The 17,667-nt window shown below is 47.5% G+C and overlaps 1 protein-coding gene across 1 annotated transcript; it reads right to left on the bottom strand.

The window, feature by feature from the left end:
- Positions 1-252: 252 nt before the first annotated feature.
- Positions 253-15,461, bottom strand: EDA2R (ectodysplasin A2 receptor). Its single transcript, XM_083371847.1, has 8 exons — positions 15,230-15,461; positions 10,826-10,910; positions 8,634-8,750; positions 7,843-8,021; positions 6,056-6,141; positions 4,517-4,675; positions 3,279-3,419; positions 253-1,657 (listed from the first exon to the last, which is right to left on the bottom strand). The coding sequence occupies exons 2-8, from the start codon at positions 10,871-10,873 to the stop codon at positions 1,167-1,169; spliced, it is 1,221 nt and encodes a 406-aa protein (XP_083227973.1). The 5' UTR covers positions 10,874-10,910; positions 15,230-15,461; the 3' UTR covers positions 253-1,166.
- Between the last annotated feature and the right edge of the window lie 2,206 nt (positions 15,462-17,667).

Below are 17,667 nucleotides of genomic sequence, written 5' to 3'. Positions count from 1 at the left end.
ACACTCAAGAGCTTCTGGATTTTTAAAAAATGGGCCTAATCTGTCAAGGCCTTCCTTTGCTACCAGTTTTGTGATTTAAAAAAAACAACAATTTCCTACAGTACCTTTTCTGCTACAATTCTACTCAAAGGGGAAATAAGCGTGGTCAGAACCCTTTCCTGAAAGTGTCCCTTAAAGATGGAAGGAGCAGTATTTTACATTTGCTGAAGAGCTCAGAAGCTCAGAATGATCAAGGCAGACTTTGAAAACAGCCATCTTGAAATTATTATAAATGTCCAGAGGAAAAAGAACACCTCAAATCCACAGCAATGTAAGATAATTTTTTTCAGGGATTACTAGAGTATTGTAACTTCCCTCCATGCCCTGGAAATAAACCACTTTTTAAACAATGAACAAAGAAACCCACTTAAGTTCCACGGTTTTCAAGTACAGCCATGCAGTTCAAGCAGCCAAATGATAACCAATGGGAGCTCTCCTCTGATCTGCAACCTTCTTGCAAAGCTGATCAGAAGGTGAATTTCATCGAGAAATCAAGCAGGCACATGATAGCCCAGGTCTCTCCTTGGATTCCCCCCCCCAATCCATTAGTAAACTCTTTTTGCTCTCCATTTAAGATTTTACTCCAAGAGACAGGGTAGTGTCTTGCTCAGCTGAAGCCACTCGGCTCCCAGCAGACTTGGATGGGCCATTACGAGTCTTCTCACGGATGAGTAGAAAACATTCCAGAGTCGGACATTATGGGCTGAAGTGCCAATAAATTAGTCACAAAGTCAAAAAGCATCAAAATGCTAAATCTTCTGCAGAGCTTTATGCTGAGAAGACAGCAGGAAGACGTTCTTCCAAAACTGGCCTGGAAGTCGATAAGCTTTCGTAACCTTGACGTCTGGATCAGTGCCAGCCTCCTGCATCAGTCAGTGGAGATGGGCCAACCTCTTCAGTTCGGGGTGCGGCTGGATGGCATTAAAGAGAAGACAGCCTGGCAATGCCACAAAATCCACATGGAAGGTGGAGCCTCTTTAGCTTGACCAGTGTTGCCAGTGCCACAACATCGATGTGAAGAATAGCAAGGGCAGAAGTATACGAAAGAGAGGAGAGAGTGAAACTGTAAATATTCAACATGGTGGCTCCTCCAGAGAAACATTGCTAGAGGAACTTCACAGGAGTTCTCAACTTTCTGGTGCCGGGTTTTGGAAGGAGGAACACGGGACCAAAGCTGCTTCCAGAGGGAGCCCAGGCTGGGCTGCTGGACAGGCAGATGATGGAAGCACTTCAGGTGGTGGCGTCTGCTCACCTGGGGTTTCTGTCTTGGCTGTCCCCTTCCTGGTCCAGGCAGAGAAGGCCTGCAGATCCAGCTCAGTGCATTCCACCGGGGTGTGAGGCCAGAAATGCTGCGATTCCCTGGCGCAGGAAGAGGGCTGGGCTGGGCCCCCAGGGCCTCTGCTGTGGGCCTCTCTGCACTCGGAAGAGCCCCCAGGGGAGGAGTAGCCTTGGAGCCCAGAAGCCCCGATCAGGGGCTGCGTCTTCAAGGGGCTCCTGGCTGGGGGGTTCCTGGAAGTGACTATCATCAGTTTGGACGAATCCGTATCAGGCTGTGGATGGGGGAGGTGAGATCCAGAAACGTCCACTCCTGGGATCAGCTGAAGAGCTCTGACAGGGCCTGAAATCAGGAAAATGCAGTTAAGATTGCCAGTTTCTTCAATCCATTCAAATGAAGATGGAAAGTCCTACAGCTGCTTGCTCAACTCGTGGAAAAGGAAGGTCAGAGCCACAAAAGACAGATTTGAACGCAAAAAAGAAACCGCATCTGTCCTGGGTTGGTGCAGCTGCCCCCCCCCCAAGCATCTCTTTTGCCTTCAGGTTCAAAGTGCTGCACTCCCTAAGCCTTGCAAAAAAATGAAAATGATCAGTTTCAATTGAAAATTGAAATTGGATCAAAAGATATGATACCTAGAACAAAGCATTACGGAAAATAAAGACCACAAATGCAATGGGCAGGCAATTATAAAGCAGCTTGAAATCAACAAGTTCTTCCTTTTTATTCCATAACCTTCATTGTTGATATCACAATACCCCCTGTTGTAGGCTGCCCAGTGCCGTTGGATACGAGATGGGTGGCAAATAATTTTCCTATTAAATAAACAAACACCCCAGAGGAGGAGGAAAGACCCCTTTTCCTCTTACTAAAACTTCATCAGGCCAGAAGACCACCGGAACAGCTCCTGCTGGACCCCTCCTTCTCTCGGGGCCAGAAGGACCCAATTCCACCCAAGAGGCTTCCAGAAGGCCAGAGGGAGCCAAAGGCAGACCTGCAACGGGGCAAAACCTCCAAATATCTGAGGAGGCTGGAGAGCCCTCGGGAGGCCCATCGTTCCTCACCAGTGTTGAACTCTCTGTTCCTCCTTAACAAGTAATACAGGAGGTCCTTCACTTACGATCACAACTGAGCCCAACGTTTCTGTTGTTAAGTGAGACATTTGTTAACTAAGTTTTGCTCCATTTTACGACCTTTCTTTCCACAGTTAAATGAATGACTGCAGTTGATAAGTTAGTAATCTGGTTGTTAAGTGAATTCGGCTTCCCCATTGACTTTGATTGTCAACAGGTCACAAAAGGGGGATCACAGGACCCCGGGACACGGCAAACGTCATAAGTAGGTGTCAGTAGCCAAGCGCCCAAATCATGATCCCTTGACCATGGGGATGCCACAACAGTCATGAGTGTGAAAAACGGTCATAAATTACTTTTTTCAGTGCCGTTGTAACTTTGAACAGTCACTAAATGAACTGTTGTAAGTCGAGGACTCCCTGTGATGTATAATGTTAAGAGGACTGAATTATGTTTACACCTAATTAAGCTGAATCGTAAAATACAAAACATTCTGCACACAAGATGTGAACATGCTTGTCTTGTCTTCCATCCCAGCATGTCTGCAGATGTCCTAGTAAGTCTGGGCAGATGACAGTTTTGAACCTCTTCTGCAGATCAAAGCATTATCTCCCCTCCCTCCCGCCCCCGTTTATGGAATTGACATTTGAATTCCAAACATGGGAAGCGCCTTCTGAAGATGTTTGTACGCCTCTTCCAACCAGCGAAGGAGCATCGGGCTTCTATGCAAAGCACTTGAGGACTCATTGTTGAGTCTCACAGAACATCTCCTCAAGGTTCACTAGGCTATTTGGTACATCTCCAGCTCACAGCACGGTAAGCCACAAGAAAGAGGCTCTGAATGGACACAGACTCCATCTTGTTACTCTACGAAAACCACCAGAGAAAGTCACCTTCTGTGGGTCTGTAGGGAGATCTGCAGTTATTGATGTCCAAGGAGCAAGCATCCGGTGGCAGTTCATGGAAACCAGTCAGCCCAGCAGACGTCCGAAATGTCGCTCTCTGACCAGAGACGGTCTGACTTCTCAAAAACACTTTAAAAACATACACAGAGAAGAAGAAACGTGAGTTTACACACCTTGCAAAAAATTCTGTACAGCTTTTTGGGATTGTTCATAATTGAATCACGTTTTGTAAACATGCTCGTTGTTTTAATCTGTCCACTGAATGCCTATATGTAGATGATGTTGGATACACTTTCGTAAGGATTTGTGCACGGGCCAGGATTGTGGGATTGAGGGGAAAGTCTCAGGGCTGCAGGGATAGGCCACGTAAGAGATATGCCAGCAAACGGGGTGAGCTGCTCTTGGGGAACACCCCATAGATATATGGCCTCAGTGGCACATTCTGGCACCATTGCCAGATCTTCAAGGTTTTTAACTGTTGCTGGAGAATGCCAAGTCAGTCTATAACAAGGCTGCCTTCATCAAGGATGTATACCAAAATCTGGCTAGGTCTGGAGGGCTGCTGGGACCAGATCTGGCTCAGTTATCTGGGAAGAATTTGATCCCGTTTGGCTTGAGGGAAATGGACAGGATTCTTGCGCTGTTAGCTCGACCATCTCTGTATCAGATCCATCTCCTTCCTGGATGTTCAGGGCTACCTGGGAAGGGACTTGTGCTTGGGTTAGGGTTAATTCTTCTTTCAAAGAGCAGACCCTCTGTCAAGGGGCCATTGCTAGACTCCACTCTCCTGGACAACTTCCAACCATCCCTTTTTAGGAAAAATGTAGAGATGGTGATCGCACTGGAACTTCACGGCTTCAACCTAGACTGGATGACCTGACTGGTGGTGACATGATAGCAGTGTTCCAATATTTGAGGGGCCGCCACAAAGATGAGGGCAGGACAAGAAACAATGGATGGAAACCGACCAAGGAGAGAAGCAACCTGGAACTAAGGAGAAATTTCTTGATAGTGAGAACTTGTGACCTCTACATGCGGCTGCCCTTGAAAACACCCGGAAGATTCAGCTGGTACAGAATTTGGTGGTACAGGCAGTTAATGCCACTGGGTTTTGGCACATGCAGCTTCCAATGTGCTTTCAGGTGCAGTTCAAGGCAGTTGTGGTTACCCTTAAAGCCAGTGAAGTTCAAGATTAGGGAAAGGAGGGGCAGACAGGGCCCACTCACCGTGCTGGCACTGGCTCTTCCAGAACTGTTGGCAGTAGAGAATGGCGACCGTCAGGAGGACCAGCACCAGGAGCACCAGGGCACTGCTCATGAGCACCACCAGAGCCGGGTCTTGGACGGGATCCATGGAACTTTCTCCTAAGCCAATTCTAGAGGGGCCTACCAAGATCAAAAACATCATTCAAAGCAGGAAGGAACAAGCTCCTGTCTTCTATTTGGTGGGCAACAAATCCCAGTTAGGAGCCTGTCTTGGGCTGGGCAGGACGTGTGCTCCGTAATGCAGAATGGGACATTTCCATCTCCCAAGTGCAAAATGAGCTTTGCTACAAGCCCAACTGGATGTTCCAATTTTGCAGCAATTACCAACTGCAGAAGTTCCCTTGCTGCACCACTTCCTAACTTGCCGACCAGGCAGGCCTGCTCTGCTCTTGTGAGTGCATAGCTACTACTACTTCGAGTCTTCCTAATTAGAGGACTGTGTAAAGCGAGTGTTAGCATGCCTTGCAATTGAACTGGAATATATTGGAAATTAAAACTAAATGAAAGCATTTTGCCAGGGCAATGCTGATTCCATTCAGACAGAAAATGTGTGCTTGGAACCTGAAATCACCATTGCAAACAAAGGAATAAATGTTTCTAGCCCTCTTGACCGGAACATCTCAAAATGCCACCGGGTCTCAAATGTTTTAGGCAATGAAGTCAGGCAGCTTCGGTTGGGTGTTCTTCCTATCGATCAGGAGTCAGCACTGGTAGGCTCTGCAGGGTTTCCACATATTTCACAACGCTGACAGGAGCAGGGTATTATTGAAAATAAAGCAGAATTTGCCCTTTGAGCATCCAGCAGCACTCCTAATAAACGCCAGTGGTATTGATTTGCTCTCTACCCCGATGCCAATGCATCATTTGCAGAATTAAACTCCCGATAGGCAATTTCATATATGGAGGCTGGGGGCGCGATGGCTCAGCATTTACAGATGCTGAGCTTGTCAGCTGGAAAGCGGACAGTCCAGGTTTGAGACCCACGTGCCACGTGACGGGGTTGAGTTCCCGTTACTTGCCCTAGCTCCTGCCCATCTAGCAGTTCGAAAGCATGCAAATGCGAGTAGATAAATAGGTACTACTATCGGTGGGAAGGTAACAGTGTTTTGTGTGCCTCAGCGTATAGTCATGCTGGCCACATGACGACAGAAGTGTCTTCGGACAATGCTGGCTCCCTTGGCTAAGAAATGGAGATGAGCATTGGGCACGACTGGACAGGGGAAACCTTGACCTTGACCTACATGTAGGCAGGGAGCCCAAATATTCGGCAGGCCTCAATCTTCCTGCAGTGTAGAACAGGCGTCTCCAAACTTGACAATTTGTAAGACTTGTGGATTTCAACTCCCAGAATTCCTCAGCCAGCCATGGAATTCTGGGAGTTGAAGTCCACAAGTCTTAAAGTTGCCACGTTTGGGGACCCTGGTGTAGAACTCCGTGAGGAGGATGAGGCCTGAAGCAAAATGCGGACAAGTAGCTCCTAGAAGCCTACTTAGTACGTACACTGTTGTTCAGAGGATGGGGTCTGCTTTGTGCAGGGTACACATTCAAGGTCCTGGAATCCACCAATCTGAGTTTTACTGTAAAAGCTATAAAGAGGAAGAAAAATGGGCCATTATTTAATACGGAAGAGCTGTGGAAGGCTATTTAACAATTGAACATGGGCAGAGGGCACCAAAGGCTTCCCAAAGTCAGCAAAGCCCATTACTCTTAGTTAACTACAGCCACGTCTGGGACCTTGCTCCCCTGCTGCACTGAGGACTTGGTTCATACACCAAAATCATTTCCAGTGCACTGACTATCTAATCATGAAAGCAGCTCATAATCCATAACAAATTCAATTAAATAAAGCCAGTTCATATTTAATATACCAAAGAGCAGCCCAAAGTGAACTGAATTAACAGGGAGGTGCCAAGATCAAGGTGCAGAGGAAATAAGTGAATAATTGGCTTTAACCCTGCTCCCATGTCCATCTGCTTTTCCTGAGCTCAACCAGTCCTCGGCACGCAAATGTTGCTCCTTGGTACAAGGATCTTAGGCATGTGGAAAAGCAGGATTATGAGCAGCCCACAGAGTGAACTAACCACTTTCTGAACATAGTATGGATTCCCAGATTTGATACTGCTGCCCCACAAATGTGATGATTGTATTTATTCATTCTTCAAATCCACATCGCACCTTTCTTTCAGGATGCAATATTCCTTTCCTCTTGTTTTCCCCCCACAAAAAACAAGTTCTGCTTCTGGCTGGGCTGAGAATGACTGAAAAGTCAATCAGGAAGTTTCTGTGGCTGAGGCTGAACTCGAAACTGAGTCTCTCCTGAGTCAGTCTAGTCTCTTAAAAATTAAAAATAGTTATAGTGCTACATTTATGAACTCCTCAAGCTCTGCAGGGCAGGGGAGGTTCCTGTGAGGGACAAGGGAGGAACACCAACAGGAGAGCCAAGACCAGGGGTAGGCAACCTTGGCTCTTTTATGACTGGTGGACTTCAGCTCCCAGAATTCCTGAGCCAGCCATGCTGAGGGGAAAGGGAGAGGTTTCCACGCTGAGCCATGCTGGCTCAGGAATTCTGGGAGCTGAAGTCCACCAGTCATAAAAGAGCCAAGGTCGCCTACCCCTGGCCATGACTATCCATTCCCAACAAGATCACCCAGTTGTGAAGACGATTGAAACTGGGCTGGCAAGACACTGGAGGCAAACGTGACAATTGCCAAGCACCCATTTTCAAGTGCAAGGGAGAAGACAATGAGAAACCACTCCAAGGAAAGTTTGTCAAGAAAATCATGTGGTTAAATAATATAAAGTGATTGACAATATTGTGTCAGGCCCCTCGTATCAGATGGTACTCAACATACTACTGAAAATTTGGAGTAATGATCATGTTCACATTATTATTAAATTGAAGCCTCTGGGAAATCTGGTTGCTGGCTGCTCATCAAGCTAAAAAAAGTTAACCAAGGGATTTCCAAAGTCTGGACTCTCTCGGTCAACTGCCAGGCAGATTGTGTACAAATGGGAGCAATTCGACACCACTGTGAACAGCAATCATGATCACACTAAACACAAGGGGTATAATAAGCTGGGAGATCTCAAAGAACCCAGACCATCTTTCCCTCATAGGATTTTATTTTCTTAGTGATGGTCTTAAAAAAGTAATTTTATAGGGTAACTTACTCAAGCATCCTGTCACAACCACAAATGGACTTTCAATAGCTGCCCAATTCTGCATTTACCGTTTGAGCTCTTGTTCTGATCAAAGGCCCCTGTGCTGTGGAGCTGGACAGCCTTACCCGGAGAAGCAGCCTCCACAGGTGGCATCGGAGGTTGCGCTGCAGTTGGACTTCTGGGCCCGGTTGATCAGTGCGCAGGAGAGGCAGGACTTGCAGCCATGTGGTCCCCAGCTGTCCTTGAACCTCCTGGGCTGGCATGGGCTGCACTCGGCCCCTCTTCCTTCCCCATAGCCACACTCCTGCAAGAGAGACGCATCCCGAGGCTGTTGTTCTGGCTACGCATACAGAAAAGTCACGGCAGAGAGCAGATTGCTATGAAGGAGCTTTTATAGAGGAAATGCCTTTCAGAGGTGATGAACTTCCACCTGTTCCTATAAGGGTAATTTAGCACCAACATTCTCACAAGATATGTTCATGATTACAATCTGTCTAGCACGCTCCTCACAGCTTTCTTTTCACCTGGCTAAAAGAAGCCCACCTGGACCATCTGCCACTTTTACTGTATTCTCAGCAAACACAACATCTAAGCCAGCTTTAAAGCTAAAGAATTTTGGGGTGGGAGGAAATGGTCTTTTTCAGGTAAATACAATACGTATATTTTTGGAGGAAGAGATTATGGAAAGACAGGACTGGGGCTTATCCCACAGACTAAAAATGTCAGGAAAAAACACGTTTGATTCTAAAGTGCATGGCAATTTTGAAAAAAGAACAAAGTGGAGCAACAGTTTAATTTTTGAAATGCCTGGCTGATTTAATTTGAAATAAACTACAGACATAAACTGCTGTGGGAGACTCAAAGAGTTTCCTATGCAAATGTCTGAGAAGGCACAATAAGTCCATCTTCACATTACCTTGGAGAGTTCGAATCCTGGGCCACACTCCTTGCAGGGGCTGCATTTGCCGTGATTGTCCAGGTATTCGCTCTCTCGGCATTCCACGGGGTTTGCCATGGACTGGGACGCCAGAGCCTGGTGGGAAATACACCTTCAGAGCCAGCTAACTAGGAATATAGGTTTCTCAAGAGACAAATAAGATGGTCTGGTACTCCCATCTCTTTAAGAACTTGCCACAGTTTGTTATGATCCACACAATCAAAGGCTTTAGCATAGTCAATGAAGCAGAAGTAGATGTTTTTCTGGAACTCTCTAGCTTTCTCCATGATCCAGCGTATGTTGGCAATTTGATCTCTTTTCCACTGTTGGAAAACTCAACAGTGGCCACAGGATTGGAAAAGATCAGTTTACATTCCAATTCCAAAGAAAGGCAGTGTCAAAGAATGTTCAAACTATCGCACCATTGCACTCATTTCTCATGCTAGTAAAGTTATGCTTAAAATCCTACAAGCTAGACTCCACCAGTATGTGGATCAAGAACTACCAGAAATACAGGCAGGATTTCAAAGAGGCAGAGGAACTTAAACTCCTGGAAAGATTAATTATAAACAGGATAGGTCCCATAATAGATGAACATCTGCCCCTGGAATAAGCCGGCTTCCGACAAGACCGGAGTGGCGTGGATGATGTGTTAAGCCTAACAGGCTACATGAAAGTACAATTCCAACAAGGCCTCAAAACCACGGCCGCATTCATAGACCGAAGTGCAGCATATGACAGTTTGGAAGGACGGGTTATACAGTTATACAAACTACGCCATATTATCCCCTGCAAAATATAAACTAATTAATATTCTGAGTGATAGGTCCTTTCAGGTAATCATAGGGAACAACATAAGTAAGATAATTCTACCCTTTGGAAAAAAATGTAAAGGTAAAGGTAAAGGTTCCCCCGCACATGCATGCTAGTCGTTTCCGACTCTCGGGGCCGGTGCTCATCTCCGTTTCAAAGCCGAAGAGCCAGCGCTTGTCCGAGGACGTCTCCGTGGTCATGTGGCCGGCATGACTAGACGCCAAAGGCGCACGGAACGCTGTTACCTTCCCACTGTAGTGGTCCCTATTTTTCTACTTGCATTTTTACATGCTTTCGAACTGCTAGGTTGGCAGAAGCTGGGACGAGTAACAGGCGCTCACTTTGTTACGCGGCGCTCGGGATTCGACCCGCCAAACTGCCGACCTTCTGATCAACAGGCTCAGCGTCTTAACCCACTGAGCCACCGCGTCCCTTGGAAAAAAATGTAGTTGCCCCTAAAAACAGTTTTAAGTACAAGATGGTCCCTGGGGGTGGAAGGAGAACTCAGAGTCTAAATCAACACAGGAGACCTGGGCAGAGAACAGAGAGTCCTTGGCACCTGAACCCAAAGGATCACTTAGCACAGCCACCATTTTGGTGCAATGATTTCCTCAGGAAAAGCCAGACAGCCCTCAAGCCCCACTTCTGCTTGCTGACAAACAATTGTGCGCTTTTCAAGAGGAACAGGATTTGCATCAAGTCTCTCTGAAGTTGAACAGAACAGGGAGGTTTCACCACCATTGCAGTGCTGAACTGGGGCAAGGGAGATGCAGGGGCAAGGGACGTGGTGGCTCAGTGGGTTAGGACACTGAGTTTGTCGATCAGAAGAACTGCAGTTTGGCGGGTCGAATCCCGAGTGAGCGCCTGTTACTCGTCCCAGCTTCTGCCAACCTAGCAGTTCGAAAGCACGTAAAAAATGCAAGTAGAAAAATAGGGACCACCATGGTGGGAAGGTAACAGCGTTCCGTGCGCCTTTGGCGTCTAGTCATGCCGGCCACATGACCACGGAGACGTCCTCGGACAAGCGCTGGCTCTTCGGCTTTGAAACGGAGATGAGCACCGGCCCCTACAGTCGGAAACGAGTAGCACGTATGTGCAGGGGAACCTTTACCTAGACGCAGAGGCAGTCCCCAACCCTTAGTCAGGTCGCTGTGGGCAAGTCAAGGGCAACCTGGTTGTAACACATCAACACGCAAAGACTGCGGCTTCCTTGCCTGCATCAGACAGAGGGACACAAGTCCCAACAGTGGCATTTGCAGCATAACGTTGCTGGGAGCATCACCATTTTGGTTTGCCCTAGATCCCATTTTTCTGCAACTTCAGTTGGTGACTTGTCTTATCCACAGGCTGACTCTTACCTCGGCCATGATGATCAACGTAAGACGCAGCGCAGCTCCCTTCTCCATGTTGAACTGCTCCGTTTGTCGCTATCTGGAATACAAGCTACACAGAAATAAAAACATGGGTATCTCCCCAAAGCCCCATTTCTTCTCCTCCCACACAGGATAAATCTCTTAAGTTTCAAGACAGTGTTTCATTTCCCCGGAAAGAGTCACAGACGCCCCTGAGCCCTGCTGAGGAATTGCGGGGGAACAGGAGAAATCCTCGGGCTTCGGGCTGACCTGAGATGGGCAGGAGGCAGCAGCAACAGCAAAGCTCTTTGGCCACACAGCCCAGGAAAGACTCAGAGGAGACCTTCCGCGTGAATACCGAAGGCAGCTGGATGGCAGAAGGAGACAGTAATCCGCCCAGGGTCATAGGACAGCGAGATGGGTGGTGGATAAATTTAACAAACAAATATATAATAAAAACGTGGGAGACTTAAAAACAAAACTTAGATACAAAGAGGGATTATGTTAATAATCCTTGCTCAGGATTGAGTTACAGGTAGTCCTTGACTTACAACAACTGAGACCAGAATTTACCTGACTGAGGAAGGCAGGTATTAAGTGAGCCATGCTCAATTTTGTGACTTTTTTGCCATGGTTGTTAAGCAAATCACTACAGTTGTTCAGTGAATCACGCAGCTGTTGAGTGACTGACTTTCCTTGTCTGAAGCCCCCCGGAAGGTTTCAAATGGCAGTCATGGGACCCTGGGAAGCGGCAACCGTTGTAAAGGTACACCGCTTGTCAAGCACCCAAATGTTGTGACTGGGGAAATGGTGTGATGCTTTTAAGTGCGAGGACCAAGTTACAGTATAAGTCTCTTTTTTCAGTGCCGTTGTAACTTTGAACCATCACTAAATGAATGGCTGTAAATTCAGGATTATCTGCATTAAGCTCATTCAAGCAGAATGTGTCCTACTGACATCTGCTAAATCTAAATATTATTTTAATGAGATTGTGTCTATTATACCAGATCACTGTTTCTCTATGTGTGATTTGAGGATCTTCAGACAAGACCTCTCAGGAGTCCATAAAATTGAAATTATTTGCCAGCCTATGTTGAAAATAATACACCATTAAAATCCCACCAAACACTCGGGCGGCAGCAGAGGAACCGCGAGGCCTGCCCGGCCCCATCTGAGCACGCGGGGCTGATTGGGCAGGGCCTGGAGGGACGGCACAGTGAATGATGGACCACAGACTGGCTGGCTTTGGTGTCGGGGCAGCGCCTGGCCAGTCCCTGGGGAGGCAGCCGGTGGCCAGCTGGCACTTGGCCACTCTGGAAACAGGACGGTGGCTGGCTGGGCCATCCATCTGTGGGGGACCCGACCCTGGCTGAAGGGAGGACTTGGGGGATGGCAGCAGCAGGAGCAGGCGGGGGCAGGGAGATGGCCATGGTTCAGCAGCCACCTTGCTCATCCCTGCTTCCCTCTTTGTGGCACCCGGGACTTGGCAAGACTGCTTTGAGTTGGTCAGGGTGCCTGATCGCCTGAAGGGAAGGCTGGGAATGGCAAGGGTTTTGTGGGTTTTAGACTGTTTTGTGGCAGTGCGGCCTGCAAGATAAGCCAATATTTGGAAGATCTACAGTGAAACTCCATGAAACTCAATATTTTCCAAATAATCAAAGCATGCTGGCAAAGATCCATTTAAAGTGTAACCACTAAGTTTTAATGTAAACAAAATAGGAAAAGTTCATTGACTTGCAGCTAATCTTGAGAAACTACCACTTGTCGAGTTTTGGTGTAGTATCAAAGAAGAATATCCACAATTATCTGAGAAGGCTGTCAACATATACAGTACTTGTCCCTTTTCCAAGTACATATATATGAGTGAAGCTGCATTTTCTTTATATAGTTCAACAAAAACTACATTTCTCAGTAGATTAAATCCAACTGTCTTCTATTATGCTAGATATTGAAAATATTTGCGAAAATGTCACTCTTCCTAATCTTTTTATTGTTAAAAATAGTTTTAATGAATTTTTATATTAATATCCACTAGGTTAATATTGTTATTTTTACATTTCAATAAATGTTCTACAAATGGGTCAAATGTAATTTTAAATATGGAAAATATTGCTAAATATCTCATATAAACAAAAGCTTTTGTGAGTCCTCTATAATTTTTAAAAGTGGAAAGGGATCTTTGAAAAACAAAGTTTAAGAAATACTGCACTAGATTACAGCAGAGGTCTCCAAACTTGGCAACTTGTGGACTTTAACTCCCAGAATTCCCCAGCCAGTTAATTAAGATGAATGTTTTACCAAAGATGCTTTTTCTGTTTCAGACTCTACCAGTACTTATAACCAATATCCCATTTAAATAACGGCAGATGGACATCTCTAAATTTATATGGCAATGGAAAATCCCAAGAATTAGATACAAATTATTGCAAGATGCTAAGGAAAGGGAGGTTTGGGTTCACCAGATTTGAAATTACACTTTGATACTTGTCGTTTGGTCTGGCTAAGAGTGGATGACTCTCCAAAATAAGACGTTACTTAAGATTCAGATTAAGAATTAACATTCAGATGGCATGCCTATTTATTGTACAATAAGGTTCAAGTAAATGTTGATTTCAACAACCACTTTTTTATTGAATTGGAATAAATATAAAGTAAGGTTCTCTGCAAAGATGCTCCTTTGGGTGTCAACCCAGGAACCTTTTTTAAGAAAAGGAACAGTGCCGAGGCCAGACAGGTGGACTTATGGTAAAATAATATTTTTCATTTATGGTGACCCTATCTTCAAATCTAAAGAGCAGTTGGAATTAGAAGGATGTGTTTGTCATTGGAATACACGTTTACCAACTGAAAGAAAGATTTCAAATAGAGAAAAAGCTATGAATTTGATTTGGTAAGAAATGAATTGGAAATTCTATTGCTAAAGTTTATACATGGCTATTGAAATTGAACTTGGAGAATGAGCATGTAAAGCAGGCATGTCAAACTCGCAACGTCACATGGTGTATCGTGACTTTCCCCCCATTGCTGGCAATGGGGTGGGCACGATTTCTGTGGCAGTTTGACATGCCTGATGTAAAGCACGGCCAAATATAATGCTTGAACAATAGGAAAACATGTGGATGAAATATTTAAAATTTAAATTAAATTATAATTAAAAGAAATTTTTATAAGATAATGTACCATTGGTATCTTAACAGTGGACCAATTGTCAAGAATGTATAAAAGTACTTCTAGTGAATGTTGGAAATGTAAATGTGTAAAGAAGGAAAAAAAATGATAAAGCAAAGAAATAATTGGAGTAGGATGCACATCTTAATACAGAAGATTCTGAAAGTGTAACTAAAGCTAAACCCAGAGAGTTTTCTTTTGGACTTAATGGAGAAAGAACTGGAATTTTTTTTAGAATTTTAATGATAATATATGCTGGCAGCAGCAAGAATATGCACAAAAATGGAAGGATGCTTTTTGATTCCCACAACGGATCAATGGCTGGAAAAGTTGATGGAGTTAGCAGAGATGGCTAAAATGTCTGTTTTAATTAAAGTAAAGAAGACAAATAATTTTGGTTTTACTTGGAAATCACTTTCGGACTTTGTGCATGAAGCGGAAAAAAATGAAACTCTCGTTTTTGGGTTTTGCCGATTAGATGGGCTTGTTGGAATAGAAAAGGCTAATATATAGGACAGTATTATGTAAAATTAAAAAGTTGAGGTTGTTATTATCTTATTCTAAAAGGATAAGGATTCCAAAAGGAATCCGAAGTCAATACTTTCTTCTTCTTTTTCTCTTTACTTTACACTTTTTTTTCCTCCCGTATTTTCCCATTTCCATGTTTCTTTATATTTCGTTTTTGGATAACCTAATAAGAAAATATCAAGCCAGGAAAAATGCAGAAAGACCCCCTGGGCATCGCGGAGGAGGCCGGCTCTCCACGAGCGGAGCCCGGGCGCGCTTCCCCTTCCCAACTACCAGCTCCGGATCGAGGCGGGGACGCGCCGCTGGCAGCGGCTCCGGGACTGCGGGAGGCGCGCTGCAAAACCCCCCTTTGCCTCTTCCGCCCGGGTGGAAGCGGAGGGAAAACCCGCTCACCCTTTTCACGCCCCCCCCGAAAAGCGCCGGCATGCAGCCGCCCCCGCGGAGGGGGCTTCGGAGCCTGTTGAAGAAAGGCACCTCGACGGCCGTCACAAGGACGCGGCTCCGGCCGACTGAGCCCCGAAAGCCAAGTGAGCAAGCCTGACCGACCCGAGGAAAAAGTGTACTGTTACGTTACCCTAATCGGGGCCGGGGCTGCCCGGGGCACCTTGCACGGACCCGGCACCCGCTCCGGCTCGGCTCGGCAGCCGCGCGCCCGTCCGGGGTGCCCGCCAGACAGCCGGCAGCCGCTTTCCCCGCCCGCCCACGGCCACTCACCGGCCCAGCCCCGCCGACTTCGCCGGATCTGGCCGGGAGGCGACGCGCGGCCTCGGCTCCGCTTCTCGCCCAGCCAGCGCCGGCAGCCCCGTCGCCCGCGCCGAGCCCGGGACGTGTTCGGACTTGCCCGCCGCCGCCGCCGCCGCCGCCGCTCGCCCGGCCCGGCCGGCAGGGGGCGAGGGAGGGCCGGCCGGCTCGCACGCCCCCTCGGGGGAGGCGGAGGGCGCCGGGGAAGCCCACGGAGCCGCGCCCGAGGCTGTGGGGTCAGCGGAGCGGGGGCGAGGGGGCGCGAGGGTCCGGGACAGCCGTCGGGAGGCTCGGCAGGGCAGAGGGTCGGCCGGAGGGGCAGCGCCACTTCGCCGCAGGCTCGACCGGCTCCGCCTGCCCGGTCCCGGCCGGTGGCCGAGCGCAGGCGGGCATAGCTCCGGCCGCCTCTGCTCGGAGCGTTCGCGGCAGGCAGACGAGCCCTTCCAGCCCCGGCCGAAGCTCTCCCTCCGGTTCAGCTGCGCAATTCCCGGGCAAACCTTCGCGGCGTCCCCGATGGAAGGCGCGTCTCCCAGAAGGGAGGCGAATCCCGCGCCCGCCCGTCCCCCGCCTCCTCACTCGGGGCCTCCCCGCGCAAGACTCGGCAAAAAGGATCGAAGGGCAAAGCGGGCTCGACCGCATCCTGAGCAAAGCGCTCGCTTCCACCGCCCTGTACCTTGGATACCGCCTAGCACAGGGGTAGGCAACCTCGGCTCTTTTATGACTCATGGACTTCAACTCCCAGAATTCCTGAGCCAGGGGTAGGCAACCTCGGCTCTTTTATGACTCATGGACTTCAACTCCCAGAATTCCTGAGCCAGGGGTAGGCAACCTCGGCTCTTTTATGACTCATGGACTTCAACTCCCAGAATTCCTGAGCCAGGAATTCTGGGAGTTGAAGTCCATGAGTCATAAAAGAGCCGAGGTTGCCTACCCCTGGCCTAGCAAGAGGACACAAAGCAAAACCTTGAAATTGCAGCCAATTTTCTTCCCAATTCAGCGTGGAACCTCCCCATACCTTCACTCCAGTCTCTCTTGAAAAGAGAGAAGGAGGCTGTGGGGGGATCCAGCCGGTTCGCAACCCTTCGGCAGAAGCGGTAGCTCGTTTTTTGTTGCCCAGGCCTGGAATGGACTTGCGGAAGTGGCATCCACACAGAGAATCAGTTGTTCGCCTATCTGAATCCCACCACTGGAAGTAGGGACCACTCAGACACCCCAGCTGTATTGCTAACTTGGCCAAGCATCTTGGGTGCTGTGTATGTATTTATTTGGGATGTTCTTATTGTATTGTTGAATACATCCCTGTGCTATTTTCATAATTTGGGGCATTTTTCATCTCTGGTGGTGGCCTAGATTTCTCAAACTTAATTACCATAATTAAAATGCAAGAAAAGCATGAGGAAAGCTCGGCGGATGCCTTAGTGCAGGGGTGTCAAACTCAATTTCATTGAGGGCCACATCAGCATTACGGTTGCCCTCGGGGGGCCGGGAGGGCGTGGCCAGGTGGGCATGGCCGGGTGGGCGTGGCCAGCTCAATGCTGCTCACTCAGCGCAGCTTACTCAATGAAAGTTGGCAGCAGTGCCCCTGAGGGGCAGGCAGGGTGGCAAAAACAGTTTTTAGCGCTCAGCTCTACTATACCAGCAAATCAAGCAATCACACCAGGGTTACCCTTGTAGGTAGGTGCACTTGAAGCAACGTGTCAAAAACTTAACCCCCCCTAAAAAAGTTTTCACACTTATGACCGTTGCAGCATCCCCAGGGTCATGTGATTTACATTCGGATGCTTGGCAATCGATTCATATTTATGATGGTCATATTGTTCCAGGGTCATGTGATCGCCTTTTGCAACCTTCTGAGAAGCAAAGTTAGTGGGGAAACCAGATTCACCTAACAATCATGTTACTAATTTAATTTCTCTCTCTCCTTCTCTTTCTCTCCCTCTCTCCCCCTCCCTCTTTCTTTCTCCTCTCCTTCTTTCTCTCTCTCCCTTTCCTTCTTTCCCTATTTTTCTCTTTCCCTCTATTTCTCCCTTTCTCTCTCTCCGTTTCCCTCCCTTTTTCTCCTTCTCCCTCTCTATTTTTCTCTTTCCCTCTATTTCTCCCTCTTCCTCTATTTCCCTCCCTCTTTCTTTCTCCTTGTCTCTCTCCCTTTCTTTCTCTCCCTCTTTCTCTCTCCCTCTATTTCCCTCCCTTTCTCCTTCTCTCTCTCCCTCTTTCCCTCTTTTTCTCCCTCTTCCTCTATTTCCCTCCCTCTTTCTCCTTCTCTCTCTCCCTTTCTTTCTCTCCCTCTTTCCCTCTCTCCCTCTATTTCCCTCCCTTTCTTTCTGCTTCTCTCTCTCCCTTTCTCTCCCTCTCTATTTTTCTCTTTCCCTTTATTTCTCCCTCTTCCTGTTTCCCTCCCTCTTTCTTTCTCC

Source organism: Vipera ursinii (genome assembly GCF_947247035.1).
Source record: "Vipera ursinii genome assembly, chromosome: 12".
Lineage (NCBI taxonomy): Eukaryota > Metazoa > Chordata > Lepidosauria > Squamata > Viperidae > Vipera > Vipera ursinii.
This window is presented reverse-complemented; position numbering and strand designations above follow the sequence as displayed.